The sequence below is a fragment of the Vipera ursinii genome (assembly GCF_947247035.1).
Source record: "Vipera ursinii genome assembly, chromosome: Z".
NCBI classification, from domain to species: domain Eukaryota; kingdom Metazoa; phylum Chordata; class Lepidosauria; order Squamata; family Viperidae; genus Vipera; species Vipera ursinii.
The window spans coordinates 81,103,333-81,121,956 of record NC_139517.1 but is presented as its reverse complement, the minus strand read 5'-3'; the positions used below and the strand labels follow the sequence as shown (position 1 = coordinate 81,121,956).

Genomic DNA, 18,624 nt, shown 5'->3' with positions numbered 1-18,624 from the left:
TTCGAGTAGCATGGCATCAGCACGTACATGGTTGAAACCAAAATCTGAATTCCCCTCCCCTGAACACATAGTATCAAAGCACAATTCTCTTCTCTAATTTACAGTCATAAATCACATTCTCTAATTAGTTGAAATGCAGTTTCCCTCCAGTTCTCCAACCTGCCATTTCTTATCATTTCTTATTTCAAACAGCCTTGAATCATGCACTACTATGATATTGTTATGTCTAACTAATTCCCATACACATTCTACCTCCCCCATCCCAGTATCATATAATTCTAACTCTAAGAGTAACACACAAGTTAAAGAAAAAGGCTGCTTCTCCATATATTGTCAAAGCAAGAACATTAGATGTTAGCAGCGTTGACAGTAGGCTTCAGGGAGAGGAGCTGGTTTGACTCTTATCCCAACAATGAATACATGATAAAGACAGATATGGATAGAATGGATGGAAAGATAGATTACTAAACAGATAGTTAGATGGATGGATGAAAGTGTATGGATGGAATTTGTCACTTTTTCTGGGATATAGTTTGTGATTGCAAAATATGTTTCTAATTTATTTTGACTACTATCAGAATTATTGAGAAATAAATTTATGATTTAGGGTTTGCTTTTTTCTTTGAAATATAAGCAGATACTTGCTTTATATTTCCTATTACTATATTATTTATACTGTGCAGAATGCTCAGTATTATTGGTTTGCTGCTCTTGATGAAGATAAATGCAATGCAAGAGAATGCTTTTTATGAAGTTGTTTTATCTGAAGGAGCAGGGATAAAAGGAAACAATTCTAAAACATGCTAAAAGTAATGAAATTCATTCACAAGCAACGATAAACCAGAAGATAAATCAATTCTGCTTTATAATTCAGAAGCCCAACCATTTTTCTCATTCCTAATTTCAACAGGGGTGATGATTTATATCAACTAGAAAATAACAGGAGCAAAGTATTAGTATTGTTTTACAGTCTTGTTATTTGTCTAAAAACTATATAATTGAAGGCAACTGATTTCAGACTTTGCCTTGTTAGAGGACTAATAAGCCTGGAGCATCTTGCCCCTATAGAATCTAAGGAAGGTGATTGGTCTGTTAGAGAACTCAAATCCAACTTAGCTGCTCAGCTAACTAGACGAATCCATTTTGGCAACTGAGATGTTCCTCCTTTTGGAACTTCAAAATAAGAAATTTGGATTGTTTAGCAGTTTCAAGAGGAGGCACTACCTGGAGTTAACAAATGCCTTTTGTAATACTGAAAAGAAATCTGCTGAATAATCTAAACTTCACTCTCATTTACAGGAAGAATATTTTGAGAAGCAGTGTATGCATTTCACATCTTTATTTCTGTATGGCTCATTTATTGCATAAATGTACTCTAAATTGAATCTTGCTTCTTCTCTCATAGCAGGGGGGGCGGAGCCAAGATGGTGGAGAGGCAGCAAAGGCTGTAAAGAGCTCCTCCAAAAGTAAAGGTTTTATTTTATTTTACTTTATTTTTATTTTAACTTTTTAACCTCTTTTAATATTGTATTTTAACCTACCTCTTTTAAACTTTTTAAACCCATTTTTAACCCATTTCAACTTTTTAACCCATAGTTTTAAACTTATTTTTAAACCTGTTTTAACAAACCTGAATGGGGAAAAGAAGGAAGAGACAGCACTCTGCAGCAGAAAGTATATCCAAGCCTTTGAAGCAGCAGAAAATGGAGGATTATATTGCAAACAGACAGTCTGCTCCAGTAAGTAACTCATTCGCAGGCACCTTATCAGATAAAGTTAATTTATGTGACTCATTGGAATGGGACTTACAGGCCGAAGTGGAGAGCAGACGGCGGCGTGTGGAGTTGTCTTCCTCCCTCTTGGAGAATGGCTCCCCTCCTTGGAATCTGGCAACAGCCTCTTTTACACAGGAGGAAGATGTAGCAAATTTGAAGGGGGAAAATGTGACAGACTTCCTCTCTAGACAATGTTTGCTTACAGCCCAAACTGTAAACTCAATATATAATCTCTTGTCAATTGTCATGGATAAGGTTGATTGTCTGAAAGAGTCTTTTGCAGAGTTTGTTAGGAGCCACCCAAATACTGTGGAAGGACTTGGGAGGATAACCATGGACAGACATGGGATGGCTAACTCAGAAGGTGAAAGTAGAGAAGGACCTTGTTCTCCTCCCAAAAATTTGAACACCTACAGAGAAAACACTCAATCAGGCAAAGGTCTAAGAGATGACCAATATAACTACAGTCTGCAAACTAACCAGGTTACTTTGCAAATTTATGACAAGAGAGTAAATAGAGGGCGTTGGAGCAATAGAAAAGCTATTAGGCTGTCCCTGAGCCAGCTGCTCCGCTGTGAATCCACTCTGATAGATCTACTACATGTAGAGTGGCTGCCAGCAAGAACACAATGTATGAGAATTCTCCTATCATTCAAGCAGCCCACAATTCCCTCCATGCTCTTCAGAATGAAGCCCTTTCTGAGCTTTTTCTCTATATTTCCAATAAGGGTCTTTTGCTCAGAAAAAGTGTGCCCACTCCTGAAACAGCGTCACCAAGAGGGAACTGTCACTTTAAATCTAGGCTGCAACAGCCCTCACACTACTAAGCCTGAGGCTGTTGCAACTGAACTGACCCTGAGAAAGCAAAGAAGCAATATACGAATTGTGTTACCCACAGCTGCAGGAACTGCTGAGGATGTGCCAGAGGAAATGTTGATTGACCTATTCAGTGCATTGCCAGAACCTGAGCAAGTTAACATCATTCAAAGATTGGACGACCTAAAAGAGGCACTGACAACAACCCAATCTACAGCAAAGCCTCTATTTAATTTGGATCCACTAAACACGCAACCTTGTGACAAGATATTTAATCAACAATCTGCCTTTACCTCAACAGTAAAAAAAGGTGTTGTCACACAGGCTGAGAGTGGAGTAACTGCACTGACTGAACCAGCCTCTGAGAAACAACTGAAAGACAAAGGGCTTCATCACACAGTGCCCCCTAAGCTGACAAACACTAAGGACATAATCCAGCTTCCATCCTCATTTGATATAGAAGTTCCCACAACATCTCTCCACAAGATGAACCCTCAGCCATGCCCCTCCAAAAATGGACATAAATCTACATTTATTGACTTAAGCCAGAGTACCTGCTCTTTGGAAAAAAAATCATTCTTGGAGCAAGAGCAGAGGCACACTGGCAACCGAGATATAGAGGAACAACAACAAGTTCTGCAACCCACGAGGAGAAATATCGAACCTCACAACAACTGTGTTTATATGGGAAGCTTAGATGATATTGACCCAGCTCCATTGTCAAGTTGACATCTGGCATTTCCACCATCTAGCCAATCAACCAAGTCAGACCACGTTGCTTCTGAGAACCCCATACAGTTGATGACCTGGAACATAGCTGGCTGGAAAAGGATGGTTGATAGTGGACTAATGAGCTTTCTTTCTAGATTTGACGTAATAGCCTTTCAAGAAATCTGGCTAACCGAAGTGGATGAACCAGTACAATTGCCAGGCTTTCAGGGATGGGCCTCCCCAGCCCTAAAAACAAAGAACAAAGGGAGACCCTCTGGTGGGCTATGCATTCTTATAAAGGAAGAGTTGCAATGGCAGGGAGAGAAATTATATAATGAAGATAAGTATCCGTACTTTCTAGCTGTCAAATTTGAATATGACCAGTTTGAGTTAATATTGGTAAATGTGTACATTCTTCCAAGCACATCCCAGCACTATAATTTTGAATATTGGATGGGCTTGGAAGTTATCTTAGAAGATTTATCTATATTGTACCCTCAGTCCATAGTGGTATTATTAGGAGATCTGAACGCTAGACTGGGTCCCTCTCTGTATGAGCTTGCCCAGAAGAAGGGAATCCCAGGGGAGTTCTTTGATAACCATCCTCAGTGGCTCTCAAGAGACTGTAAAAGTAATGCCGCTGGCCTGCTCCTAGTCTCCTTAATTTTTAAGGGTAATCTCCAAATTTTGGGAGGTAAGGACAAGAATTATACATACCCTTATACATACCACTCAGCCAATTCAAGTAGTGTACTGAATCTCTTTTGTGTGTCTAGAGATAAGGCTGACCTCTTCTCAGAGGTCACAGTACACCTTAGCGAAAATAGCGACCATCAGCCTGTAAGTGTGACATTGCAAGGCCGCTCAGATTTAAGACCATATAACATGGCTGAAGATGGCTCACCAAAAAGGTAGAGGTGACCCAAAATAAAAGGTTAATTTGGGCCAAAGTTGATACTAAGGCAATATTAGAATGCCTTAAAACAGAGAATGCTACTAAATGGGCTAGAACAATACAGTCATCTACTACTGACTGGATGTCAGCCTTCAATGCATTCTCCAATCTGTGTAACATACTGAAGAAACACCTAACAGCTAAACCTACTACAAAAAGAGCCCAAGTGGGTAGACCTCGCTGGTTTGATCCTGATTGCCAGCGACAGAAAAAGAAATTGAAGGCAGCCATGAGGCTTGCCCAGAGGAATCCTACTGCCCATATACAAGCTAAGATGCTGCACACAAGAAGGGAATATAAAAAAAACTATAACATTAAAGAAAAAACATTTTGCCATTTCAATCTGGTCAGAACTTGAGTTGGCTGCCAGAAGTCATAATTCAGTATTATTTTGGCACTCAGTAGCAGGTATTCTGAAGGAACGGAGATTTGCATTTGACATACCAATCTCTGCTGCGGACTGGGAGAATTATTATCAGTGCTTGTTTGCCCCCACCGAATCGGTAAAGAAATTATTTTTAAAGAGTGATTTGGTAAATCAGAGAACCCTCCCCCCTTGGCCACCAGTTTCAGAAAAGGAGATACAGTCCATCATTAAAAGCTTAAAGAGCAATAAAGCCCCAGGCGAGGATTTTTTACCAGCAGAATTATTTAAGAAATTTCCCAACTGGTGGGGCCCTGTATTAGCAGGTCTTTTTACACACATAAATAACACCTGCCATATACCAGACGGGTGGAAGATGGCAATAGTTGTCCCTATATATAAAAAAGGGAATAAAAAGGATCCTAGTAATTGTAGGCCCATCAGCCTGATTGACATTGTAGCAAAAATATATGCTAGGTACCTTTTGAACAGAATTGAAATCTGGGTAGAGGAAAACAACATCCTCACAGAAGAACAAGCAGGTTTTAGACAGAACAGATCTACTATTGATAACTGCTTTGTTTTGAACCATCTAATTGCCAAATATGCCTATAAGAGGAGACCCCTGTTTGCTGCTTTTATAGACCTTACAGCAGCATTTGATATGGTAAATAGAGACGTACTATGGAGTAAATTGACATCTCTTAAAATAGAACCCAGACTTCTGGCTTTGATTAAAGCCCTTTACACAAGTACCTGTTTGAGGGTGCGGTATGGGGTTAATGGGGCCCTGACTAATAGGATTCACACAAATAAAGGGATAAGGCAATGGTGTATCCTGGCCCCATTATTATTTAATTTATACATCAATGATTTGCCAGGGTTAATGAAGGATACCATGGTACACATGCCGATGATCCTAAATACTTACTGTAACAGCTTGCTTTATGCTGATGATATGATTTTATTATCATACTCACAAGTAGGATTACGTAGGCTATTAAGAAGATTCAGCTCTTATTGCCAGGATAACTCCCTAATTATTAGCAAATCCAAATCGAAAATAATGGTATTTGGAAGAAACCATCAGAGACATAAGTGGCAATTAGACGGTGAACCAATTGAACAGGTTAATACCTTTGTATATTTGGGAGTAACTTTTTCCAAGACTGGATCTTGGGCCTGCCATCATCAACGAAGTACATTTAGAGCAAAAGCCCGTTTGAATTTATTGCTCAAACTAAAGAATCATAGTTACCCAGGGTCCCTAGCTCCACTACTCAAAGTTTATAAGGCTAAGGTTACGACAATGCTCTTGTATGGAGCAGAAATTTGGGGTCTTTATTCAACCACAGCTTTAGAACGAACACAGTCCCAGCATCTGAGATGCATTTTGGGTGTAGATCCAAGAACATCTGCTGCAGCAGTTAGAGCTGAATTGGGAATTCATACAATTCAGGCATTATCTAAAATTAGAGCTTATAACTACTGGTGCAAAGTTAATGAAATGGAGACTGATAGACTCCCCAAATTATGCCTACTAGAGCAAATAAAACTGCAATCACAAATCTCCTGGATCACCAAACTAACAAATTTTGTAAGAAGCTGTGGCCTTCCTGTTTCTTGCGTAACAGGAGAACAATCTAAAAAAAGAGTTGCCCAAAGAATTAAGGATATAGAAGCACAAACTGATATAGCTATCCTTAGTAAGGTGGGTAACTTGAAATGGCTGAGTAAATACAAATGTACTTTTCAAGTGGACAGTTATTTGAAGTCACAACTCCCAAAACATCTTAGGGAGATATTTACGAGAGCAAGATTTGAACAGCTTGACACAATGGTCAGATATGGGAGATTTCATGCTATACCGTACAATGAGCGTCTCTGCATTTGCGGAGCGGCAGAGGTAGAGGACCTGGCTCACATCCTATTTGTTGTTTGTATAAGAGGGTGAGAGACAGGTATCTTGGTCTATATACCAAATGAATGACCCATTGGGATCCCCATATCAAAATAACTTACCTTATGTCCGGCCAGAACTTGAAAATAACATCCAATGTAGCACAGTATTTGAACAAAATGATCCAGTTAAGATCTGCATATGTGGGACTGATTGGGGTAGATTGTAAGGGCGACTCCGAAATATAATGTTTCCATATTTTATCTATATCTTAAATTTGCATTTTATTACTATTTTAACTTAAATTGTATTTTAATTCCATTTTAAATTGTATTTTATCAAATTCCATTTTGGATTGCTTTTATCTAGTTTTGGTGACGGTTTGTTGCTGGAACTTTGTACTTTGATATGGCCCAAGGGCTAATCAATAAAAGTTGTTGTTGTCTAAAAACTATATAATTGAAGGCAACTGATTTCAGACTTTGCCTTGTTAGAGGACTAATAAGCCTGGAGCATCTTGCCCCTATAGAATCTAAGGAAGGTGATTGGTCTGTTAGAGAACTCAAATCCAACTTAGCTGCTCAGCTAACTAGACGAATCCATTTTGGCAACTGAGATGTTCCTCCTTTTGGAACTTCAAAATAAGAAATTTGGATTGTTTAGCAGTTTCAAGAGGAGGCACTACCTGGAGTTAACAAATGCCTTTTGTAATACTGAAAAGAAATCTGCTGAATAATCTAAACTTCACTCTCATTTACAGGAAGAATATTTTGAGAAGCAGTGTATGCATTTCACATCTTTATTTCTGTATGGCTCATTTATTGCATAAATGTACTCTAAATTGAATCTTGCTTCTTCTCTCATAGCATTTCAATCTCTGTTTAAAACCTACTTCTTTACCACAAGATATGTTCATTTAAAAATCTCTTTAGTACTGATTTAAGTAATGTTATAAATAGATTTTAATTTAACTGAAATGGGGTTCATTGAACCATTCTGACCCCTGCTTTGTGTTGTATGGTGATTTGCTATATGAGGTAATTGTACATTGGGTGACTTTGCGGAAGTTGTTCTCTTTCACAGAGTAGTTGATGTGTAGAAAAATATATGACTGTTATCTTGAAGCCTTCTTTAAAGACAGGATATTTATCTCTCTATATATTTGATATATATCACATATGTAAATAAATGACATGGTTGATGCCTTATTATAGGGAAAGTGTTGCCAGCAGTTTTGATTGAGACTGAGGTGTACCCTATTCTTAAAAAGCTTTTCTTCCATCCACAAGTGCTAGATAAACTCCTTGTCTCAAACTTTCCCTTTTTAGATCAGTTTGTTAAGATACTTGGAGAAGATGGGCCAACTATGGATTATCCTGGAGAAATGTGGAGATAGAATTGATCCCTCTCTGTGCATGACCTTTATTGGGACTTGGATGTTATCCTGGTAGATCATCTGTGTGAATTCAGAATAAATGAAATCCCTTCTTTAGTAGATGGATCCATTTGATAGGAGTTAATAGAAGTTGGCCTATGATTTTTCATATATCTTTCTCTCTACATGAAGCTGTCTCAAGAGATCAGTCACTGTTTTGGAGATTGATATCATTAGTAGGCGGAAGATACCCAGTATAAATGTCCACTCTGGATCTCACTGAAGATTCTATGGAGGTTTTGATGGAAGTTGTGAGGGTTTGTATGAGACAAAATTAACTAAAATAGAGCCAGAGCAAGACAGAGCTATTGTTTCCATATTGGGATTCTCACTGTGATCCAGTGTTGTTTTGATGGGGGATGCTACCACAGAATCAGATCTATGACTTAAGGACATTTTGTATACATGGTTCGTGTTTGAACAGTTGATGGGGGCCATGATACGGGATTCATCTCCACTTTCAGCTGGTGTGCTAATTGGAACCTCTACCTAAACAAAAAAGATCTTGCTACTGTGGCTTATGCTTTTATCACTATCTATCTGGAGCATTCTGATATACTTAGGGCTGTCTTTAAAAAGTATTTAGAAAGTGCAAATGACCCAGAATGCAGTATCTTACTAATAACTTTCCGGATGCAGTTTAAAGTGCTGTTTTTCACTTATAAAGCCCTCTATTGCGAAAGGGGTTTTTCCACGGACTGGAGGGTGCGTGGTTTTGTATGCTCCCTGCATCCCGCAGATGGGGCTTTATTTGTTTCTGCAGACCAGTTGCTGGCATGCCATGGACCAGTACTGGTCCATGGACCGGGGGTTGGGGACCCCTGCTCAAGACAGTATTCCCCAGGCATAATTGCCCGACCTAAGTAGCATTTCTGGAGAAACTACTTATGGTTCCTAACTTTTTGGAGCTGAAAGGAACTGACACCAAAACACATTGCTTCTTTTTCTCTTATATTAAATACTTACAAAAATGCATCCATTTTTTTCTGGCTGTTTGCCAGACGGTTTCTTTATGCCCCTTTTCTTCAGGGTCAGCTTTAAGAGTCTTGGTAGCATAGTTCTTTGATATAACAAGCTACTGGTAGAAAAGAATATATGTAGTTTAGGGTTGATCAATCAAGAAGCAAACAAACCCCAATCAAGAAACTACCAACTTAGACAAACAGGGTAACAGTAAACAACAGCCTAATCAAGGAATCACCAAGACTATCCTACCAACACTGACAGGACAAGCCACTAATCCAAATAGAGTAAACCCCAATTGCCTCTAGCACTGAACTAGTTTGGTAATAAAACATCCATAAAAAAAACAACCAAGCTCAAAGAGCACCAAGGACCCCACAGACAAATCAGCTTGCACAATTTTGGGTTTTATGTCAGTTATGCCTGTTTCTGAATTGGGAACTCTGCTCACAATCATTCGTGTTTAGACATCTTCAGAGTGGACATAATGTACTCTACATGCGACCTGAAGAGTATTTGCATGCTTCAGCTGCACTGTCATGGGCAATTATGTGTACTCTTAGGATAGCACATGTTACAGCTCTGATCTGTGAGCTGCACTGATTGCCAGTTTGCTTCTGGGTCCAATTCAAGGTGCTGATTTTAACCTTTAAAATTCTTAATGGCATGGGACCAAGTAGGACCATATCTTCCCGATTATATCAGCTTGCGCCATCTGCAGGGACCCATGTTTTGTGGGTCCCAGGCAGCATGCCTTCTTTATGCAATATTCTCTGCTCCACAGACCAACATTAGGTTACCTTCATCCTTTTTGATGTTCCAGAAATCCCCCAAATCCCAGGGAATTAGAGCTGCCTAAATAGCTCCACTACTGAAGTGGATATAGTCACCTAGTGCTTGGGGTTTGCATATATTTTATTTTTAATTAATATCTAATGGACTTTTTATATTTTTAAATGCTTGTTTTTTATATCTATTGTTATTTATTTGGTCGTTTTACACCCATTATGAGATGAGAAGTAAATAAATAAATAAGATTAATCTTTCTATAATCAACATAAGCTGAAAATACCACTTCAAATTACTAAAGCTTTGATCCTGTTTGATTTCTTTGTTGATGTTCAAAACAACTAATTGACAAAATTTGTCACCCAAAAATGGTAGCCTTAAGCTGGCATTACCATAAAGGTTGCATTCTGAGCAACACTTTTTGCCACACTTTTTGCCAGTGGTGAAATCTACTTTTGTGTCTTAAATCATGTTTGGTGCCTGAATGAGACTGAAATAACAATAAAATAAACAAATATATTTCTGTGTCTTTATATCTAAAGTATTCTTTTTCCTTTTTTATTTTTTTAGGTATGGAAAAATTGTATCTACAAAAGCAATCCTGGACAAAAACACAAATCAGTGCAAAGGTGAGTGAAAAAGTCCTACTTGAAAATTCCACATCAGTTTGATTGACTGGTTTGTGTAGCCAAAGTTCAGGCTCTGACAGTGCAATCAACATAATATACAGTATATTGAAAGCATGTTTAATAATGCCAGTTCTTGGAGTTGTACTTCCAGTAACATTGCTCATTATTATTTTTCATTAACAAACAAAATGAAAATCACAAATCAGAACAACTATCAAATTGCTTTGGCAGCCAAGTAAATTACCTTCTAACTACAGTGTCATCTGATCTGAATGATATGATTGGTAATACAAATTTATTTCCTACATATAAATATAAAACTCTTTGAGAGAAAAGCCTTGTTCCATGTTTTATATGTAGATGTCTTTTGCTTCTGTTTTTAGAGAAGAAAATTTTAAATTTGGGGCTCTGGGAGCTCCAGAATTGTGACATGATATTGTGAAAATATGCTGTTATGTTTTTTACTCTGCATTTATTATAAAACAAAGATTTTCATTTTTTTTTGTCTTCAGAATAATGTTGCAATAGTAGGACCTCATTTGTGCTTATTTAACTTCCTACAAACTTTTAAAAGTACCCATATATAAAAGATCTCAGTAGTTTAATCAGATTTGCAATAGTTTTCTAAGAGGTGATCTCTGCTGGGTATTTGTGTGTGACTGTATTTGTGTGTGAGAGTGTGTGTCTGTGTGTGCAGCTGATGTCCAATATTAATCTTTCTATACCAGACTTTGCTTACCTGATGTCTTCTTGATCACCTTCAGTCTACTTCACCATCTTTAAATAGCTTGGCCATTTGCCATGTTGGCTAGAGATTTTGGAATTGTTATTAAGCATCTGGAAGATACCAAGTTGAGAAAATTCTTCTAAATAGATTGTGAAATGTATGTTTTAAAGGAAGATGATAATTCCACTCCAGCTTATTTTGAGGGCAACAATTGAGAAAAAAATGCATCTGTTGTATTTTAGATAGAAAATAGGCAACAATAATACACTTATTTTGTGGCAGAACTCATATTTTAAGTAGGATGATAGGATCTGACAAAAATATTCATATTCTGCTCTTCCATCACATCTTTGCTGAATAAAATAGTTATGCTGCCCTTTTGTTGCTATGTTGCAATACTTGTTCTTTTTATCAAACTGTGATTAAGAAAACGTTAGTTGATAAGGGCTATAGTTTTAAGATAAGGGATGCAGTGGCTCAGTGGGTTAGGACGCTGAGCTTGTCAATCAGAAGGTCGGCAGTTTGGCGGGTCGAATCCCGAGTGCCGCGTAACAGAGTGAGCGCCTGTTACTCGTCCCAGCTTCTGCCAACCTAGCAGTTCGAACGCACGTAAAAATGCAAGTAGAAAAATAGGGACCACTACGGTGGGAAGGTAACAGCGTTCCGTGCGCCTTTGGTGTCTAGTCATGCTGGCCACATGACCACGGAGACGTCCTCGGACAAGCGCTGGCTCTTCGGCTATGAAACGGAGATGAGCACCGGCCCCTAGAGTCGGAAACGACTATCATGCATGTGCGGGGGAACCTTTACCTTTACCTTTATAGTTTTAAGATAGAAACCTAGAGTGCCATATAGATAATCCTTCACTTACAACTGTTTATTGATGGTTCAAAGTTACACTTGGGAAAAGTGATTTATGTTCCATCCTTGAAGTTATGATTGCACACCACCTTTGTGGCCATGTGATCACAATTTAGGTACTTGGCAACTGGCTCACATTTAAAACCATTGCAATGTTTACAATAATGTGATCATGACTGTAGCCAGCTTCTGACAAGCGCAGTCAATTGGGAAAGCTAGATTTGCTTAACATCCATGTGTTTCACTAACTGACCACATGATTCACTTATTAACTCTGATGATTTACTTAAGAACCATAGTAAAATGATTGAAAAATTGGGCTTGGTCATGTGACGATTACTTACTTAATGAATGTGTTGCTTAGTGACCAAAATTCTCCAGCTGGATTATGGTATTCCCAAGATCTTATAGGAAGCACAGTGGCCTCAATTTAAAATGGATCTAAACATACTCTCTTTGTGATCTAAATCAGGCTTAATCTTATTGTGGAACTGTTATTAACGAAGTCAACAAGAAAAGGCTAACTTAGGTCTAATGACAAATAAATTATTGCTGAAATATCATTTTAAAAGATCTTTTTTTAAATCACTACAAAATATGCCCTTAAATGTGTAGACTAAGTGAAAATTTGAGAGAATATTTAGATGATGGGATGCTGAACTCTGCCCCATCTTTCCTCTACAGCTCCATTCTCTTTCCAATATGTTTAATGATGGATAGATCATTGAAGGGTAGACAAATACGGAGGAAGTATTGAGTGAAAGATGTAACCAATTAAATTTACAAAGACCTTTTTCTTTACATTTTAGAATTAATGATGTCAGACCCCCCATTTGAATATGTAATCTGTCTCTACGATACTGTGCAGAATAAACTGTATATCTGTCCAACAAATCTATATTTTCAGTTGCTTAAAGGTCTTCACGTTGAACTGTTATTGTTTATAAAGTTAATATGCAAAGACAATTTTTTAAGAAATCAAGATTTGATAGCATTGTCGTTTCTGGCTTGTCTTCACATTTAATCTCATTATGCAGCCTACTTTAATTCTTTTCCCATTGGAAATCCTACTAAATTACTTCTGTAATCATGATGATCATGATATAATTCTCTAGTGAGGATGTGTTTGCTTTTATGCCTTTAGTTGGCATAATGTTATCTGATGATTTGTACACCAAAGAGCAAATAGTTGGAGCACATATGCAAATATACTATTTCCTAGTTACCTAAGACCTAAATGACAGTTTTATCAAGATTATTGCAATCTCACTCAAGTAATATTCAATTTGCACTCTATTGTAAGTAAAACAGTATCTAAAACAGGGGTCCCCAACCTATGGGCCATGGCCCGGTACCGGACCATGGGCTTTTGGCCAATAGGCCGTGGAAATGGCTGGCCAGTGCATGCGCATGTGGGCGCACATTCTCCCCATTTGCACTAGCATCTGTGGCTCTGTTTGCGCATGTGTGCTGGTGCGAACGGGGATGCTAGCACACAGGCAGGTGTCTGTGGCCCATTTGCGCATGCCAAGAGCCAGGCGATTGCCTGAGTGAAATTTATTTATTTATTTATTTATTTAATTAGATTTGTATACCGCCCTTTCCCGAAGGACTCAGGGTGGTTTACAGGGTAATTAAAACAAGAAATACAAAAGTTAAAAACGATTAAAAAAATTACAACAGTCCCTGAAAAGGTAAAAGCCCCCAATTAAAATTAAAATTAAAATTCTCAGCCTGGGCCAGAGAGCTCGAAGAGCCAGGTCTTCAGGTCCCGGTGGAATGAACGGAGGTCGGGGGCAGTCCTCAGCTCCACGGGCAGCTGGTTCCAGAGGGCAGGCACACCCACTGAGAAGGCCCTTCCCTGGGTGTTACCCGCCGGCAATCTTTTACTGGCGGCACCCTGAGAAGACCCTCCCTGTGGGAGCACACTGAACGAAGGGAGCTTGATGCCCATTTGTGCATGCGTGAACAGGATGTTAGCTGCTGTGAGGGGTGCGTGGCCATTCGTGCATGTGCATGATGCCAGCGTATCCTGCATGTGTGAATGGGGCCGCTAGTGCTGTGCCAGTGTGTGTGGCCCTGTGCGTGCACATGTGCACACACCAATTTTGAAGCTGCTTTCCTTCCCTCCAGTCTGCAAGCCCAGAAAGGTTGGAGTCCTCTGATCTAAAAGATGACCTACTTTTATAGGAGTCTGTTTGACCCTACAGGGTTTCATCAGAAAGATTTTGGTAGATACATTTAGGTCTGGGAAAAATCATTCCTTAGGTTTCACATATTCTGTGTTGAGATCTATCCACTAGGTAGTTTAAGTTTAAAGCAGCCCTTGAAAACTGTGTTCTTTATTCACTCTTTTGGTGTATTGGAATTTATGCTTTTTTCTATATATTTTTGTATTACTGTTGCTAATCTTAGCCAGGCTTAGGCATTTTTTAAAAAAAGTTTATTTACACCTGCAATCCTACATGGCAAATAAAACAATGAGTGGGAGCATGTATTCATGAGAATGCTTCATACATCTGTGCTATTTAGTAACCATATTTTTTAAAATAGTTTTAATTAAAAACTGTCTTGGGAATTTGAAAAGTCTGCTTCTACAATTCAAAAGAATGTAATTCTGATTACTTTCCTCCAGTTTCTCAGTTGTTTTTATTCCTCTGGTCTGACGGGTTCTGTTTTAATTATTGTTTTAAGATAACTATTTGTGCATTCTGTTATTTATGTCACTGTTCACCGCCCTGAGTCCTTAGGGAGAAGGGCGGTATACAAATCAAATAAATAATAAATAAATAAATATCAATAGCAGCTGGTAAGAACAAGATTGAAATATTTGTATTTTATCGGTTGTCAAGCAAGATTAGAATAAAGGTAACAACAAAAGCTGGGAATTGCTGAGAGCAAGAAATGTGAAGAAAGATACAGAGGGGCTAATTCTGGCTGCTCAAGGCCAAGCCTTAAGAACAAAGCATACAAAACCAGAATTGAGAAGACAGCAAATGCCACCTATGCAAAGAATCTGAAGAAATACTGGACCACTTGGCTAGCTACTTCACACAGACTGACTTCAAGTAACAGCATTTTTTTAAAAAAATGTATGTATAACAAATAAAGAATATTATTGAATATTTCTATTTAAAAATAAAGAATAAACAAAATTGGACTGGTTGGAAATATTACTTTATTATAAGAGACATGTTTCTTTGTTGTCTTTTCAAAATTTCTAGAAAGCTTGTATTTTCTATGTAAGATACAGATCTTAATTTGAAATGTTTTCTAAATCATAGAAAATTGCTAATCACAAAATTGAACTGTGGAAACATCAAAGCCATCAGTACTTGGGCCCATCCTGTGATACACCAGTGAAATTATTAACCGGACAAGGTGAACTGGACAGTTTGGACTGAAAAACAAAAAACATTTATTATACATTACACTCCCATAGTAATATCCACAAAATTATACTGGTGGCATAGAAATGTGAGTAGATGTTTAGTAGATGTTTAGTTCCAAGTCAAACAAACCATCAAAGAAAAAAGTGTACAAGCATTAATGCAAGTTAAGAATTGAAATTTACTAAATGTAAAGGGATGCGGTGGCTCAGTGGGTTAGGATGCTGAGCTTGTCAATCAGATGGTCGGCAGTTTGGCGGGTTGAATCCCGAGTTCCGTGTAACAGAGTGAGCGCCTGTTACTCGTCCCAGCTTCTGCCAACCTAGCAGTTCGAAAGCATGTAAAAATGCAAGTAGAAAAATAGGGACCACTACGGTGGGAAGGTAACAGCGTTCCGTGCGCCTTTGGCATCTAGTCATGCCGGCCACATGACCACGGAGACGTCCTCGGACAAGTGCTGGCTCTTCGGCTTTGAAACGGAGATGAGCACCGGCCCCTAGAGTTGGAAACGACTAGCATGCATGTGCGGGGGAACCTTTACCTTTATCTAAATGTAAAGGAGACAAAAAGTGAATGTTCAAATGATGTAATAAAAACAGGAACAAAATGCTGGGAAAGAGAAGCATTATATGGGCAATTTCTAAAAAAGATCAGGAGAAAGGCAGTAATGGCCTACAACTGCTACATTAAAAAAGAAACTGCTTGATTTTGGATGCTCAATTACATGCAATTCGAAATAAGCAATCAAGGCATTAGTTTAAAAAAAGTTTTTTTTAAGATTTAAAGGTGTAAAAATCATCAAATGATTCATTATGCATATTGTTCGAAGAAGCAGAAGTAACAATAGACCATGCACTTAACACTGGAAGACTACCTGAAGGATAGTGAAGAAGATGCACTAAAGCTGTTATACCAGAAAGGCTTACTTACTACTGGAGAAAGTAAACTGGCCTACAAGAAATACCAAATGAAGAACAGAATGGAAGCATGGGAAGACAAAGCATTACATGGTTAGTATATTAAAAAAAATAACAAGGAAAGAGAACAAATGCATACACAGCGGGAATTTAGAAGACAGAAACAAATAGCAAATGCCACCTGTACAAAGAATCTGAAGAAACAGTGGACCACTTGGCTAGCTGCTGCAAGAAGATCACACAGACCGATTACAAGTAAAAGCATGACACAATAGCGACAATGGTACAAGAAATATCATTCGCCTACAAGCAAGAACTGATGGGACCATAAAAGTAGAGAAAGTAATAGAAAACGGAGAAGCTTTAGAATTCAAAGAGACAGATACTTGCCACATAATATCCCAGACTTAATACTTGTCAATAAGAAAAACAAAAAAGTCTGTATAGTGGACATGTAGACAATAGAAGGGAAGAGAAAGTAGAACAATTATGGCAAAAGCAAGCAAAGATAGTACCAATAGTAATGGGTGCCTTGGATGCAATCCCAAAATAACTGGAGCAACCACTTGAACACTATTGGCATTGACAAATTCACCATTAGTCAATTGCAAAAGGCGGCCTTACTAGGAACTGCTTCCATCCTGTGACGATATCTGTAATACCATCATACACCCATATCTGCCTATCCCAGGTCCTTGGTGAGGACTTAATATGTAGCCAAAATGCCAGATACAGTCTGAATATCTGGCTGACTGTGCAACAAAATAACAACAACAACAACAACAAGCCTGCTGCCTTTCCAAGAATATGAAAATATTAATTTCTTCACCTGAGTATATCTCTGGAAATAATCCTAAAAAATGACAGTGAATTTCCAAACTTCCTGCCTTGGAACATTGCCTTGAAATTTGTTTCTCTTGGAGAAATGTTTGTGGGAAAGATACAAAATACATGAGTTGTGTACTGAGAATACATACTTAACTAAGCAGTGCAACTGTTCTCTAAAGTTCACTTTTGCCAGTATAAACTTAAATTTCAATACTTAACATAAATAAAAATAGATTTCTATTATATAATGAGGCTGTGGCAGGGATAATGTTTACTTGTGTAACACAAATATTACTGTGGTGGAATCCTTGCTGCTCTCTGAGCTTGGTGGTTTTTTGTCAAATGTTTCATTATCAAATATGTAACTTCATCAGTGTTAGTTTGATAGAGACATAACCTTTTGGGATCTAAAATAACAATGATGTCAGTCATAAGTCCTGTGCAGGAGGATATAACTATTTTAAAATATACATCTTTATTTCAGAAACAATTCTGAATATATCATGAAAGATTATTATTTGTTGTAAGGGAGTCCATTCAGGGATGCCTCTTGATGAAATTTCTCAGATGAGATTCTCTTTCTGGGGTGGCGTGCATACTAATTGACACATAATTGCAGCAATCAAGCATTCTATAATAAAACTACATTAGCAAAACAAGAGCTGTCATGGTAGAAAAAAGCAATATATCCAATTACATTTGTGGAAAGCAAAAATTAAAAACAGATATAAGGTCTATTCAGATTTTGAAACTTGAAAAAATGCTCAATGGGATGTAACATCTAAGTTGGTGAGGCATTTTAATTTATAGTTGATTTTCCCTTCTACTAAAATCATGTCTTAAAAGTACTGTATAGCATATTCCAGTCCAGAGTTTTATTATGATGTGTATGTGCTTGGATGTGTATTCATTCTTCTTACAGGCTTTTAATATAATGAAGTGTTTAGAGCAGAGAGAATGTGTAGTGGAGATTTCACTATACGGTTTCCATACCTCATAGCAATGGAATACAGGATTGTTCATCTGCCAGATATATGAGCCCATTTCTTAGAGGATGATTTACTGCCATCTGTGCCTGGCTTTTCAAGCACTTTATAATGGCATGCATGCCAGTTTTATTTCCTGGCTTAATCGGGAACTCCAACTGCCCTGCATTTCTCTTTAGAAGCCAAAAATAATTTGATATGGGAAATTAAAGATTTTACATAGTACCCATTATAGTTTTTTCTTCACATTCAAACCACCAGTTTGTGAATAGCAATATTTGTGCAAGCTAAATGGAATAATTCACATGGAAAGAGAAAGGCATCACTTGGGTCAGGGGAATATTAAAGCATGAGGTAGTACAAATAATCTTAGATTGTGAGGTTAGGAAACAATTTAACAGTTTGGGCGACTCCACAAAGCCAGTGGGTCTAGGATAACTTGCTGTAGCCAACTCACCACGGCCAACTCACTGAAGGACAGGAGTTACACTAATATCGAAGAAATGGTGGAATAGAATCAATAAAGAAAGGGTGTCAAAGGAGGGGCAGAATGAAATGTGAATGATAAAAACTAACATA

General features: G+C 38.0%; 1 protein-coding gene across 1 annotated transcript in view; it reads left to right on the top strand.

The window, feature by feature from the left end:
* Positions 1 to 18,624, top strand: part of RBMS3 (RNA binding motif single stranded interacting protein 3) — a gene marked incomplete at both ends in the record, with an annotated part of 526,486 nt that overhangs the window by 171,740 nt on the left and 336,122 nt on the right. The window contains one exon of the mRNA XM_083376163.1: positions 10,279 to 10,337. Coding sequence (XP_083232289.1) covers positions 10,279 to 10,337 — 59 coding nt within the window. The remainder of the gene's footprint in view (positions 1 to 10,278; positions 10,338 to 18,624) is intronic.